Here is a 15,554-nt window from a genome sequence, read left to right on the forward strand (position 1 = left end):
TTTGCATCTGCAAAATGAATAAATATAATGTGTGGAAATGTTTACAGGTGCTGAGAAAAACGTTCACCCGAATGCACAAGCAATCATTTAAGTTTCCAAAGTTAGACCAGTGCAGAATAGAATATGTCGTGGAAACAATCCAATCAATTTCACATGTGTCAATTTGATCTTTACAACTGCCCTGTTTTTATAACGGAGAGCTAGTCTCAATCGCCTAGTAAAATAGGTGCTATGAAAAGCACAGGCAGAAACAATTGTCATCCTTCTTCTGCCTTCCTCACAGTCTGGCAGTGATGTGTGGATTTTGTCTGCTTTTCTCTCCTGGCCCAGCCCTGCTTAGATGCTGTAACTGACATCGATTACTTGCATGTATACAGTAAGTATATCAGAGGTGAGTGTTCTGCTGTTGTCTGACTAAAGCTGTGTTACACTCAGGCTGCCCTGTCGGTCTCTGTTGCCCTGACCCCTCCTGTGACTGCAGCTATTTTCAGCCTGCGCACTTGCTGTGAACTCTGCATGGAGTTTCTGAACAAGCCTGCTCTCTGCATGTCCTTCTCTCCCTATGGTGCATTTCCATTAGGTATTGTAAAATAAAAGAGCCAAGCATTCTTCATGCCTTTACCTATCCGGTGAAGTTGTTTTCTACCTCACCAAGCTTTAGAGATAGATGGGTTAGAATGTTCACTTCATAAAACTTATATTTATATTATAATAGCTTGGACATTTCCCCTAGCATTAGCATGTACTGTATTTTTACATGGGTTCTTAGTCATTGGGTTTCTTATACAGGTTTTTTTCCTCTGTGCCATTTTTACTCAGTAGTTCAATATAGTATAGTTTTTCATCTGGTTTGCTAAAAGCAAGGTCATGTCTTCCCAAGACCCTCTATTAAGGGTCAGTTTGGGTGTGGTTTTTGAGCACATGTTACTCTCCTGGCTCTCCACAACTGCTGGACATGCTGTGTGCTCGCTATCTGAGCCCCACTATTCACTCATCATAGATGAGACTTTGCATTCATCTGTAGAAAGGAATAATGTACGCTTCCATATGGTTTCATTTATTGAGACTGTGCTATAATGTTTGAGCTTCAGTTTTGAATAAATAGAAGTATGTGCACAAAACTAGCTAGATTGTGTAGTGCTCTCCACACATCTGCCAGGTTTTTAAATTCCATTTCACATCAAAAACTCTGAGTCATGAGACGAGTCGAGCTTGTGAGCACAAACACAGACTTTGTGACCTATATTTTCAGCTCTGTTTAGTATGGAGCCTTTGAGTCTTTATGAAATGAGATGTGATGGATGTGTTAAACTCTAATGAGAAACAGAATGGTGCCGAAGAGAAAGCCTTGTTAGTTGAGCACCATACTAGAGTGGCCTTGGAGAATATTTATATCACATTATCTCGAATAAAACTATGAATATCTTCTTTTAATGTCATACGTTATACTTCAATAAATGTCTTTTTTGGGTAATTTTTGCCTCATGTTGTCGTAAGGAGATGCAAATTTTTGCATTTGTTTTTGCTGTAACAGAAATGGTGTAAATGTGATATACGTGTACATCATACATGGTTACTACAACAGAATATCAACAGCATCTTATGGTGAGCATTGAAAATCATTTTCATACTGATTAGCAGTGCCACACAAATAATTTCATAGTGCAGTAAAGTCATTGTCATTGGGAAGGATATAAATTGTACTTTAAGGTTTTTTTTTTTTTTTTTTTCTTTTCCTCATTTCATAAACAAATCTGGAGATAATTAACTAGCTACTGTCAGTAGGAGAGATTAGTACAGCTCATGCTGCTTGTATTCCCTACCCAGTTTATTTATAGATGACTTCAGGAAACCTCATTTACAAACTCAGCTCTTTCCATAGACGTCCTCAGACGGACCAAAAGCATGTCTCCAACATTTCATCTTTATGCAAAATAGGCTATGCAAGTGACTGAAGATTTTTTTTTTTTTTAAATTTAAAAAAAAAAGTCTTATTTTTGAGGTTTCTGGAATAAGTGGCGCTGGAACATCTTTCTAGAAAATTCCTAGTTGGTGTTTAGTTGGTCTTTATTTCAGACAAAGGCTAAGTCTGGAACTCGTTACTACTGCTACTTCTAATAATACTATTACTACTACTGTACTATTTTGTTGAAATGTAGTACAATAATGCATGGTGTCAGAAACAGCTGAAACTTTGATGGAGAGTACCTACCTACATCCCATTAGTATCCTATTGCTATGGAGACAGGAACACGAGCAACACAAATAACTGTAAGAAAATAACTTTCAGAGAAAAGGTGAGGTACAGTGTTAGAAGGCCTTTGGGGGAAAATAGGTGCAAAGTAAAAAGAAAGAAATTGCACACTGAGAGCCTTGTAAACATCCTGCTGTGCTAGCATTTTGATGGCCATCATCATCAGTCAAGCACAGATATTCAGAGCATTAATGGCTTGCATGCATGGCAAACCAAATGAACGGGAAGGGGGAAAAGGAAAATGAATGACTGTGCTTAATGTTCATTTTCCAGCTTCAGGGTTATTTAGAAAGAAGCTAGTGTGTCACAGAGGAAAGAAATAAGAAGCTGAACAGTAAGTGCTATTCTTGCAGTCTGGTTTTGGTGTCCAGCAAACACTATTTTTGTTCACTGGCAGGAAGAATAGCTTATGCAAGCTGTATTTCTGTGCACCATGCTGTCAACAAAATGCATTCATTTTTGCTGTCTTTTGCAGACTCAGGAAGTCTGTAATGACAAATTATTTGTTTAATCCAAAGTAAATGTAGGCCTTTTCAAACGAATATTCAAGTTACAAAGTGATGTCTATAAACAATCTGAACCATATCTAACCATACTATGGATATAGAAAGTCTACACACCCCTGTTAAAATGGCAGGTTGGATATATACGATAAATTATGGCAGAATTTTTTCCACCCTCAATGTGGAAAATATAAAAATAAGTGAAAAGGAACCAGAAACAATTAAGGGATAAATAGGGGAAAAAAACAGCTTACAATAACCTAGTTGCATAAGTGTGTACACCCCTAAACGAATACTTTATTGAAGCATCTTTTGATTTTATTACACTACTCAGTCTTTTTGGGCAAGAGTCTATCAGCGTGGCACATCTTGACTTGGCAATATTTTCCCACTCTTTCTTGAAAAAACATTCTAGATCCGTCAAGTTGTAAGGGCATCTCCTGTGCACAGCCTGCTTCAGGTCACCCCACAGATTTTTAGTTAGATTCAGGTCTGGGCTCTGGCTAGATCATTCAAAAACATTGATCTTTTGGTTAAGCCATTCCTTGGATGGTTTGGATGTATGCTTTGGGTCACTGCCACACTGAAAGGGGAAATTCCTTTTCATCTTACTAGCAGACACCTGAAAGTTTTGCACAAAAATTATCTGGTATTTGAAGATATTCATAATTCCCTCCACCTTGATGAAAGCCCCAGTTCTGGCTGAAGAAAAGCAGCCATAAAGCACGATGCTACCACTGCCATGCTTCACCTGGGTATGGTATTCTTTTGGTGATGTGCTTTTTTTTTCTTTTCTTTTTTTTTCTTCTTTCTTCAACAAATATACCTTTTGAAATTATGGAATTATTATACCTGTTGGAATTGGTCTTGTCAGACCATAACACATTTTGCCACATGGTTTGGGGTGAATTAGTTTGGCTTGGATTTTTTTTGTGAGAAAGATCTTCTGTCTTGCCACCCTACCCCATAGCCCAGACATGAAGAATATGAGAGATAGTTGTTGCATGCAGAGAGTAAACTGTACTGTGATATATGTAAAGTTTTGGGGAAAAAAATTGTACCCCTCTCCTGATCGATTGACAGTGAGACCCTGTACAGACTTTGTAAGTTCTTTGCAGACCATAGCTTCAGCAGTCAGATGAAACCAAGATGTGAAGAAATCCCTACAGAAACAGCTGATCTTTATTTGAGGTTAATCAGAATAATTTAAGTGATGACAGCTTTATGATCATTACTTTTGAACATGAGATAGGTGAGACTGGTTCATTCTTATCACACACCCCCTATTATAAAAGGGTGTGCACTGTGAACATTGTACTTTCACATTGAGGGTGGGAAAAGTTCTGACATGATTTACCTTGGTTTACAAAAAATAGCATCAGATCTAATTCCTGATAAACAAATTAAAAAAAGAACTGGATTTTTAAACGTTGAGGGCGGTTGAGAGCAGTGCTGGGATAGTGGTTAAGACTGTGGGCTAATCATCAGAAGGTCATACATTCACATCACTGATAAACTGCCACAGTGCGCCCTTCTGCAAGACCCTTAACCCTCAACTGCTTCAGGGTATCATGGTTGACCCTGTGCACTGAACCCAAATTCCTAATAAGTTGGTGTGTATGTATATTGTCCAAGTCACAATAAAAGCTGCTCATCTCATCTTGTCAGATCTAGACCACCGCATATCCCATATCAGCAACTTGGGGGCATCCCACCTCCAACCAATATATTGTGTGTGGTTGCACTCAGAAAGCAAAAAAATTAAAAAAAATTCGGATGCTCCCTCAGATTCATTTTTTTAAAAAATATATATTTGAACTGATGAACAGGAGTTTAAACAGACCCAAAAGGTCATTCTCTCCTGTGTCTATTTGATTTGCTTTGTAATCCAACTATCAGGTTTCACCCAAAGGTGGTGGATTCTCTTTTGTGACTGGTTCCTTTCATTGTTTCTTCCTTGTCCATCTCAGGAAGTTTGATCTCTGGTTTGCTCATTGGGGATCTAAATATATATGTACATCCGGATCGCTGTAAAGCTGCTTTCTGATGATAATGTCTATTATTAAAAGTGCTACTTTATTATTATTATTATTATTATTATTATTATTATTATTATTATTATTATTATAACCTGAATTAATTTTATTAATTAATAAAAAATGAACCTGAATTGATTCTGAAACTTCATCATACTTGCGTCAACTGTACGATAAACACTATTTCCATTAATAATCAGTTATTGCCAAGTCTTATTCTCAGGGTATTTTCCAAGACATCCTTTAGTCCTGTTTTCATTGCCAGAACCATTTTCTGAAAAAGTTGGAGGAGGAAATATAAAAATGTTCTTATGACCGCAAACTATCTTCTTCTTTCCCATTAAGACAACAGAGTATTTTATTCAGAGTGATTAGGGAGCCTCTGCTTCACATCTTCAAGTCTACTGACTAGTACTGCATGAAATGTTAGTAAAAAAATAAACACGGAAAATGTAATACAACTTTCATCTTGGCTTGTGAAATAGTGTTTGCGTTTGAATAAAAAGGGTTTTAATAGAGTTTCTGAGAGTCATAATTAGCATGAGTTGATAACGATGGTGACACAAGGAGAATGCACATTACATACACTGTGCACACAACAACAAAAGACCCTAAACAGTCAAATATTCTCCATCACTCTGGGGTGGAAATGTTCATGGGTAAGTAATAACTGCAGCATGGCTACTATTCTGTAGTATTTACCACGGCTGAAGTTCCCAAAAAGAACTGTAGCACAGAATGCACAATGACGAGCTGGACGAAAAATTACTTCTCTGAACACTTTCCGTAATGTTGAGGTGAGCTGTAATGCTTTTGGCAAACTGGTGCACAACTCTGAAATAAATGCTCAGTACAGTGAATAGCCTCAGATACTGGATCTGCTGGGTGCACACTTGTGTGTCACAGTACATATCCATAGTCCACATTCTTCATTTATAATTGAGCAGTGCTGTATTCCTAGATTTCTCTCCTCGTTGTTGACAGAAAATTACGCAACAGGATCAGATGTCTGAGTAGAGCTTCAAGTAAGCACATCTATCTCGATTCTGTTCATTTGCCTTTTGCCGTCATCAGTGTCTATAAACCAGAACAGCAGGGGTGACGGCTACAGCAGTGAGGGAGAACCCTGTTCTGAGTTTCTCTGAGGCTTTGTCCGGTCTCATTCTGTCTGTCACCGAGGCACAGCGCTCGCAGGTCCCATAACCTCAGTGTCAGCAACTGTCTCTGTTTGTTATGTTGAGCTGAGGGCCTCAAAACCACAGAACTTCCAGCGTTTTTCCAACGTGGCGCCCACACCACTAAACTCCTGCTTGAACATGTTCGGTAGCCGCACCATCAGCCGCTCTAGATCACTGGCAGAGATCTGAGAAGAGATATTTACCGATATAAGTAAATACATTTATTTATACCTATTGTGAAATCTGATGGGGTTTTTTATGTAAGTTTAGTGCATCTTTCACTGTCATAAGCTTGTCTACAGTCCAATGTGCATTTTGATCTTGGCCCTTCGGTCAGCAGTACTCAATTAGGCCACTTGGGCTCAAAGAGAGTTCAGTACAGGGTGCTACACTGAACACAGAATAATCTACATGGCAGGAAAATAAACCATTTGCATGGTTTTATTGCACATTTCTACTTATAGAATGTGATTTATCAAGTTTTTCTTGTGCACGAGGATGTGCATACTTATCACTTATTGTCAATGATGTCAGCATAATGACAGAGTAATTATGATTCCTGTGCTCATAAGCTGCAGACAGGCATCATAGATAATGGAAACTAAAATCATATAAAAGGCACATTTAAAGATTGCTAGAGGGTGATTTCATTTGCCCAGTACAGATTTAGTCTCTATTCTAGGGTTTTTAGCCTTGGGCTTATTTCAGTGTGAAATTGGAGACCAGTCTGGTACTTTCTAACAAACTCTGAGTCGAATAATGTCGCATTACATGCCTGCATATCACTCATGCTACAATGCATGACATTTCTGAACTAGCATGAGGATGTATTTTTAAAAGAGACTTCAAAGCACTTGGATCATTGTGTCTGCTAAATGCTGTAAAAGTACACATACATTTCTAAAGACTGCAGTCGAAAAGACATTTTTTCATGCCATCACAGCTTTTCTAAATGTAATTGGGGTGATAGGTTGTCCATGTAATCATACTATCTAAAAATCTAAAAAATATTATTTCTTATTTATTTCATAGACAAACCACTCCAAGCCAAATAAACCAGTTTTGATTTGACTTTACTTTATAACACAGTATCTCTACTTTATTGACTTCATTTTTAAAGGGAAATTACCGTATTTAGCCATTTGGGGGCGTTTCTTTAGGCAAATGAGTATGGCCATGCAAGAGCAGAGCAAAATAAAATATGTGGGATTTATTAGTGTCCACTGCTTTCAGCACATATGATAAATGCCAATTTCTTGGCAGTTCTTATGAACAAATTTAGAACTTTTTTCTATGCACACTTTGATGAATGAGACCAATGGTCTGCAATAGCATAAAGTTTTTTTCAAATACACAACAGAACACCTCTACTGCTCCATTCACATCATCTTGGAAACTGCAGGTGAATAAACAAATATTGTTCTGACTTCAAAGCTGATATAAAATAAACGTAAATCAGAGGTTGTTGCTTTGATCTAACATTTGCTATTATTAGCATAGAGCATAGTGTTCGTGTTAAACATTAGCATAGCTCTTCCTAATATTTAATAGAAATAATACATAGTGTTGATGCATTGAAATAGGAAACAAATATTTCAATATGGACACACAACCTGTTTGTATAGCCAATTGCCTAATGCTGGGTTTGCTTAGGAAAATCCAAACTTTTTTCCCCACTCAGAAGGTAGGTATGGTTATTTCCATATAACATTAATCATATGGATGTTTTTTACATCGCTTATACATCACTCTAGAACAGATCATCTACCAAATACTTAAATGTTATAAATTGTGTGCAGATGACAAGAAAATAAATTCTTTACTACAAAAGAAAGAAAGAAAGGTATTTACCTTTGCATCAAGCCTTTGAATGTAAGACCAAAGATATTCAATGTTGGCTCCAAATGGGTGGACATGGAGGAAGGTTGATATGACTCCTGCACAAAGAGAGAGCATAGAAGGCTCAGTATTGTTATGGCCACATTTGCAAGTAACTGACAGGCTGGTAATAAAGGCAGCCTGCACAATCATAAAACTCCTTGTCAGAGCAGAACCAGCAGTCATTCCACCTCCCCCACTTTAGTTGATTACCTTGGAGAGGTCCTCCAAAGGTAACGCAGTGAAGCTGAGGCAGAGAATATAGTGCCTTGCCTGGAGGGTCCCAAGCCAATATTTATTTCCTTGATTTATACGGCGTAACACTGCCAATTACAGAGGAACCTAATTCAATTCCCTTCACAGGCCCTACTTTCACAGAGGCTCACTCGTGAGTGTGTAGGAAAGGGATGGGCTCGATCATGATGTCTGCTCAGATTTGACAATGAGAAGCAGAGTAGTTGTGCAGGAGGAACTTTTTCACCTTCATGCTGAGTTGCAGTCTGCTGCTCCAGCATAGATAAAAATGTGTTTCTGTTTGAAGAGAAGCAAATCTAATAGCATTCCTCTTATATAAAGGGACGTATATTAGCAGTGCTGCCTATGGGAGCAAATGAAGGCTTCCTCTCCAGAGTTAACACTCCAGTGTTACTGACTGATGGTTTATGCCTGTAAATCTAAGCAATTTTGTGTCTCACTGCTGATCTTTTATGTCCCTTCCGCTGGAATAATCTGAGTTTCTCTGCCGTTCTGGCTCAAGGCCCCTCAGTCATTTTTTCAACCCTAGCTTCCATCTCTATAGTGTGTTTCTTAACTGTTAGCAGGGCAAATATGGTGTGTGTGTGCGTGTGTGTGTAATTAGGGTTGAATGTGTAGGTCAGAGTCAGTGAAGCGCATATCAGGCAAAGGAACATCTCCCTTGAGCACCTTTGACCTCACTGCTCCTCAGGATCTACATCCAGAAGCACAGAAGATAGACTAGAAACTGTGACTACATCTCCTAGCAACTAGTATAGCAGCATTTCTTTGTCTCTGTCTCTCTTGCTCTACGTACTGGATGCTTTACAGTAGATGTTAGAGTAAGACTGAGACTGTTCTAGGCCAAACCATTCAGCATTTTTCCCAATTCAACCACTGTTGATCAAACCTACACAGACCAGAGATTGCTTACCAAGTAACACAGCTTCCTTCTCAGATCTTAGAGGACCTCGTGTCACCCCCTCATTGCTCTTCTCTCGATTGTGATAGAGTGCTGCAGTGCCATTTACTCCCTGTCCACACGCACACACACACCATGCACACATAAAAATAAGATGTAAAGTGAGTAAGAAGCAAAAATCAGTGAAAGATGGAGCAGAAGCCACATCCACGCTGTCCAATCTGTAGTAAACAAGCAATCGGCTCCTCTTACAGAGAAATCAATGTTTATTGACATTTACCCCCATCCTCTTTGCAGAGGCTGCTAAAAATAGCAGGCCATGAGTCAAATAAATGATGAAGTGATTCACACATCAGGGCATCACACACAATTTGCTTTTTAGATGCTCTTTGAGGTGACCTTGCAAAGAAAGACAACATTACATGCACACCTCATTTTAAATCCAAGCAACAAATTTCCAGTCAGTAAAAACAACAATGCTGTGTATATGTACGTATATATTTAGACATTAAAGTGGTATGTTGTTTTGTGAAGGTACTGCCTTTCAATAAAATTAATATTTCTTACATATACCCTGTTGCTATAGGTTGATATACAGGGTGTCCCAGAAGTCTCCATACATAGGCGAAATGAACACTTTAGCAAAATGTAACTTTAAATGTAATGATTGCCATTTCTTTGTAAACACACATGGAGTCATGGATCCCAACTTTGGCTCCCAGTTTGGCAACAGTGTCGTGTGTGATGTGCTTGCCAAGTTTCCTGTTAAAGTCCATTGCAACCTTGCGACAGCTTCCCAATCCAGCCATGACAATGATTTCAATGTGTTCTTTTGTGAAAGGCGTTCTTAAAGGATATTTGGAAAGAATATATATATATATATATATATATATATATATATATATATATATATATATATATATATATATATATATATATATATATATATATATATATATATATATATATATAATATATATATATATATATATAGAAAGACATTTTGCTAAAAAATGTTTAGGTCTCGAGACTTCCGGGAAAACCCTGTAATTTTCCAGAGCTTTTGAGTTCTGGAGGGAAGATTAAGCTGCTCTTAAGCTGATCTGTTATGCGAACTGTGGTGGGCAGTCACTTGCTACAGTTGCCCATCTGCTCTATGTGTTCACAGTATTCTATAGATAGAATCACCATAAAAACCAAATGTATAGTTTGATAAGATGAGTAATCCAGACAGTTCCTCTGAGTAGAGATGATACTTAAACCCTAAACCTCACTGTTTATACCAGACATGTCCTGATGGAAAAGCTGTCAATCACTACGAGTGCATTAAGAGCTAAAGAAGTGATAGTCTAGCTGTACTTACACACTTTAAATAAGCGGAGAGCTTTGTACAGCTTAGGCAATATAGAAGTATTGTTTCATTTTATTTTATTTAATTTTTTTTTTTACCATTACTCCAACCGACATGTGAAAAGAGATGCTAAATGCTTAGCCTAAGATTTGGTCATCAATTGTTTTGATATTGCCAGTTAAAACTTGAGGCAACTAAGGACCTCATCTACATTCTTACATTTATTTCAGCAAAATATACTCAGCAGAGTATAAAAAAAGAAACGATCTCTCACATTCAACTGCTTTTATTTCCGGCTAATTTCTTAACATGTGTAAATATGTGTATTAACATAAAAACATTCAAAAACTGAGACATAAACTGAACAAGTTTCACAGACATTTGAGGGACAGAAATGGAATAATGAGTCCCTGAAGAAAGAGGGGGTCGATATCAAAAGTAACAGTCAGTATCTGGTGTATCCTCCAGCTGCTTTAAGTACTACAGAGCATCTCATCCCCATGGACTGCACCAGATTGGTCAGTTCTTGCTGTGAGATGTTACTCCACTCTTCCGTCGAGGCATTTACAAGTTCTCCATCATGTCTGAGGGGTCACATGGTTACATGTAATTTTCCACTGCAAGGACAATCAGCTGTCCTTCCTGTCTCCCTGTAGCACTGTCTTAGGTGTCTTTCATTACAGACATTGCAATTTATTGCTCTGGACACATCTGCAGTCCTCAGGCCTCCCTGCAGCAGGCCTATGGCATGTTTTTCAGAGTCAGTAGAAAGGTCTCTTTAGTGTCCTAACTTATTGTAACTGTGACCTTAATTGCCTAGCAACTGTAAATTATTAGTGTCTTAAAGACCTGTTCCACAGGTGCATGTGCAATAATTGTTTATGGTTCGTTGAAAAACATTGTTTAAACCCTCTCTAATAAAGATCTGTAAAGTGTATTTGGATTTTATAAAATTATCTTTAAAATACAGTCTCCTGAAAAAGGACGTTTCTTTTTTTGCTGAGTATATATAGCTGCTTTATGTAAAATCAACATGTCCAGTATGCAGTAATTTAGTGACTCTTCTTTACCTTTTTGGGGGTGTCACTGGTGTGGTTTGTCCCTTCCACCAAGTCTGTGCTGTTCAAAAGCTGTCAGGAGAAAAAAGTATATGGAATTGTATGGCTATAAATACAGTACATATACTGCTAAAGGAACAAACGTTTGTTTACGCAACCCTGTATACTCTGGCCTGTATGACACCTTGGCTTTATATTTTCATAGCACATACATAGCTGAATAAATGTTAAATATGTAATCCCTTTTCAGTGAATGAGACCTTTTTCTTTTCTTTTTTACTGTTATTCATGTACTATACATGTGTGTTTCAATAGACTACTATTGGCAGTGTGTCAAACCCCAAGTTACTCCTGAAGGATTGTTATACGTAGAAAACATAGAAAACAGGTCAGTCATAGAGTTCAACTTGTGTCTGTTTGGTTAGGTACAGTGTAAACCACAATCTCCACAGGACCTCTGCTTTATTGATGTTCCCATTATCTCAGTCAAATAACATTCATGCAAACCAATGTCTGCAGTTAGGGAAATTGAGTAAACAAGCATGGATTTTATTCTGTGCTCTAAGGCCAACCACGGTGCTAGCAAAAATGAGAGGAGATCATGTTGCTTTGTTCAGCAGTGAAGAAGCAATAACACTTGGATAGTCTTTCAGCGGCACTTTGTCAGCGACACAAATGCACTAAACACACTGTAGAGTATGGTGTCTTTATAGGCAGCACATTTCCCCCCCATCTGTAGGTCGGAGAGCATGAAATGGTTAAGCAGTGAATGGGATGTGCAAATGTAATATATAGACAGTAAATGAGTCTGGCTCTGCAGATGTCAAGCAAAGCAGAAAACACAGCCTTCCTAAGCTGTGTCCAGCCTTCTAGGCGTTAATCTTCAAACCTACAATTGTAAGAAAAAGATTGTGTGTGTGTGTGTGTGTGTCACTATATACACAAAGAAAGCACATTGAGGCTACAGACTGGCCTTGTGTAGTCGAACCTGAAGAGACAGAGAGGTAAGACTGCCAATTTGGAACATCCCCCAACAGAATTTTGCTTTAAAAATGGGTTATATCAGGAAAAAAGATTAAGGAGTAAAATAGGGCTCTTTAGTAAATTATACACATCTATAATAGATGTCCAATTAAACAGTTCATCTTGTTTACAATAATAGTAGTTACTTAGTAGTTACTAAAAATATGCTTTAAGACAAAGTTTCCCAAACTAGGGGTTAATTTACAAATGGGGCTATGAGAGAAACTCATTGTTTGCTTTATCCATTTATTTTAAAACATTTTTACAAATAGCTCTCTAACTACAAAGAGCGATTCTGTGGGCTAATATTTTGTGCATGCTATTGAAATCTTTTTCATTATACTGACACACAGCACTAGCATAGGAGCTGACCAATAAAAATGGACAATTTTCTCCATATATCTACCTTGGCTAGTTCCTTGACAGCATCGAGTGACTCTGACTCAGTGGAACAAAAGAAGTCAAGAAATCAAACATGAAATTATGGTGAAACAGTTACTGAACATGGATTTACAAGCAAGATGATAAACAGAAAATTCAAAAATTCCATTTAGGGTCTTTTGACCAAAAACCTTCAAGCAAGGAACCCCTGATTTAAAAGAAATATCTGAATAATAGGCGGAGTCCTTAACAGGTTAATCCGGACTATGTGTGTTAAACTTACCTTCTCCCTGAGGCTGAAGATCTCCCCCTCTAGGTAGCGCTGCTCGTCTCGTGCCTGCTCCAGCTCCAGTTCCTTTCCCTTCAGCTCATCCTGGAGCCTCAGTAGTTGCTGTGGAGACAGACAGCATTATGAAGAACAAATGATAGTAGTCGCCAACAAAGTACTTGCCGGTGTAGGTGATGAATGCTTATGAAAAGAGATCAACAACAGGGATCTCAATCTGGTGCAGAAAAATGAAGCACAGGACTGCTATCTACAAAGAAAAATTCTCTCTAATGCTAGACAAAACTGATGTGTAGCTACTGATATGATATCTTAATTCAGCCGCTAACAAACTAATGATAATAATGTATTCTACGTACATCTCAGCTAATGTGTTGTTACCAGTGCCTTATGGTTTTATGATACTGTTTAGTCAAGTCAGAAAACCTGGTTACAGCTGTGCAACTTTGTAGTCAGATCTCATCTTGCTTCACAGTCAGAGTGGATACGCCAATGAAATTAAAGATGCAATTGGATTTCTGAATTGAATTGAATTTCTGTCTGAAATACCAGACGTTTATTTATTTATTTATTATTTTTATTTAAAGGCAACCAGAAATCAAAACTGATCTTTATACTGTGTTTGTTCATGCACCTGGCCATATTGTACCTGACTGAAATTGTATTGTGTAATATAAAACACAAATTCTTGGTTTTCCATCAGAATGTAATGATTTTTCACTGGAAATATGCAGGATAAAATTATATTTAACCAATAATATCATGTTATGTTAGCTATCGCTGAGTACAAATACTGAGTCTTAGTCACACGAAAATATGTGATGTTATGAAAGACAAATGCATCATGACTTTTGCTTCATATTTTTTTAGTGAATGAGAGAGATGAGTGTGTTGCTTCTGTTTTTTTTTTTTTTTTTTTTTTTGTAGAGGCAGTAGAGGACTGCTGAGGCATAGACATGAGCTCGTCGGAGTGTCTGGCAGGCTGCACTGCAAGCTCCCAATGCTCTTGCTACTAGGTAAGCCTTACCATTTTGTGTAAAGAGGTCAAACATGTCCCATGATATCAGAGTGAAATTGAGCTGTATTTGTAGTGTGTATGTGTGCTTATGTCTTATAAAGAATATATAAAATTTAAAAGTGAGAGCTAGTGTTATTCTGGCTACGGTATTCTCTCTAGACCTGTGAGAACTGCTTTGATTATATGCATTATATGTGTGTGTCTGTGTTGGGGCGCGAGAATGTCCTACCTGCTGCATATTGTGCATGGTTTGCTGCAGGAAGTTGAGCTGGTGCTCATGATTGTGCTCCTCTTCGGGGTGCTGCATCTTTCCCTGCTCCTTCTTCAACAGCTCTACCTCATTCCTGTAGGCATCAAGCTGCCAGCGCAGACTGTCATTCTCCTCTCGCAGGCCATACGAGTGCACAGCCAGAGCTGCAGATATGAAAAGAATACAAAAGACTGTTGTTAGAACAGTGTATTCAAAAAGGCAACAAATAAGGTTTGCAATGATTGTAATGCAAGTAATAAGAAATATGAATTAATATTAAAAATCTTTTCTAACTCCTGCTGTAACAGTCTCTCTCTCTCTCTCTCTTTATATATATAGACTGTTATATGTAAGTCTCTCTCTCTCTCTCTTTATATATATATATATATATATATATATATATGAGTTAGAAAAGATTTTTTTAATTCATATTTCGTATTAATTCATATTTCTTATCACTTGCATTACAATCATTAGAAACCTTACAAAAACAAAATCATTACAAATGTATATATACACAGTGCCCTCCACTAACATTGGCACCCTTGGTAAATATGAGCAATGAAGGCTGTGAAAAATTGTCTTTATTGATTAACCTTTTGATCTTTTGTTTAAAAAATCCCCCAAAATACTCTGCTCTCATGGATATCAAACAATTGCAATCACAACACAGGTTTATCAAAAATAAAAAAAACTTTGTTAAATATAGGACCAAGGAATATGGTTGTGATGTGCGGCAAAAGGTTGTTGAGCAGATCTCTTGCCATGTATTCTCCAACCTCATCAGGCATTACAGGAGAAGACTCAGCTGTTATCTTGGCAAAGGGAGGTAGCACAAAGTATTGACTAAAAGTGCCAGTAATTGTTGCACATGTATATTTAACAAAAATTATTTTGATAAACCTGTATTTTGTTTGCAATTGTTTGATATCCATGAGAGCAGAGTATTTTTTTAAACAAAAGATCAAAAGGTTAAACAATAAAGACAATTTTTTACAGTCTTCTTTGCTCATATTTATGAAGGGTGCCAATATTAGTGGAGGGCACTGTATGTACATATATAAAGACGGTTTGAATCACGACAAACCATGTATCATGAATCACACTGAATAATTTCACACTGAATTTTATGACATTTTTTATGATATATTATGAAAACATTTGACACAATTTCAATTTTAA

At 37.5% G+C, this 15,554-nt stretch overlaps 1 protein-coding gene and 1 long non-coding RNA gene across 4 annotated transcripts in view; one reads left to right on the plus strand and one right to left on the minus strand.

Annotated features, from left to right (window-relative positions):
- Positions 1–3,360: 3,360 nt before the first annotated feature.
- Positions 3,361–15,554, minus strand: part of enox1 (ecto-NOX disulfide-thiol exchanger 1) — a 59,665-nt gene continuing 47,471 nt past the window's right edge. For 2 of the 3 annotated variants that reach the window (XM_017470125.3, XM_047156040.2), the window contains exons 10-15: positions 14,352–14,536; positions 13,102–13,209; positions 11,427–11,486; positions 9,018–9,117; positions 7,823–7,908; positions 3,361–6,156 (exon numbers count right to left, since the gene is read on the minus strand). In XM_017470125.3, coding sequence (XP_017325614.1) covers positions 6,025–6,156; positions 7,823–7,908; positions 9,018–9,117; positions 11,427–11,486; positions 13,102–13,209; positions 14,352–14,536 — 671 coding nt within the window. In that variant the 3' untranslated portion in view covers positions 3,361–6,024. Of the gene's footprint in view, positions 6,157–7,822; positions 7,909–9,017; positions 9,118–11,426; positions 11,487–12,843; positions 12,876–13,101; positions 13,210–14,351; positions 14,537–15,554 lie in introns of those variants that run through there. The other variant, XR_001812916.3, reaches the window with a different exon arrangement.
- Positions 13,176–15,554, plus strand: part of LOC108266594 (uncharacterized) — a 3,301-nt gene continuing 922 nt past the window's right edge. The window contains exon 1 of the long non-coding RNA XR_001812917.3: positions 13,176–14,120. This is a non-coding gene — a long non-coding RNA (uncharacterized LOC108266594). The remainder of the gene's footprint in view (positions 14,121–15,554) is intronic.

The sequence above is a fragment of the Ictalurus punctatus genome, chromosome 6 (assembly GCF_001660625.3).
Source record: "Ictalurus punctatus breed USDA103 chromosome 6, Coco_2.0, whole genome shotgun sequence".
In the NCBI taxonomy this organism is placed as follows: Eukaryota; Metazoa; Chordata; class Actinopteri; order Siluriformes; family Ictaluridae; genus Ictalurus; species Ictalurus punctatus.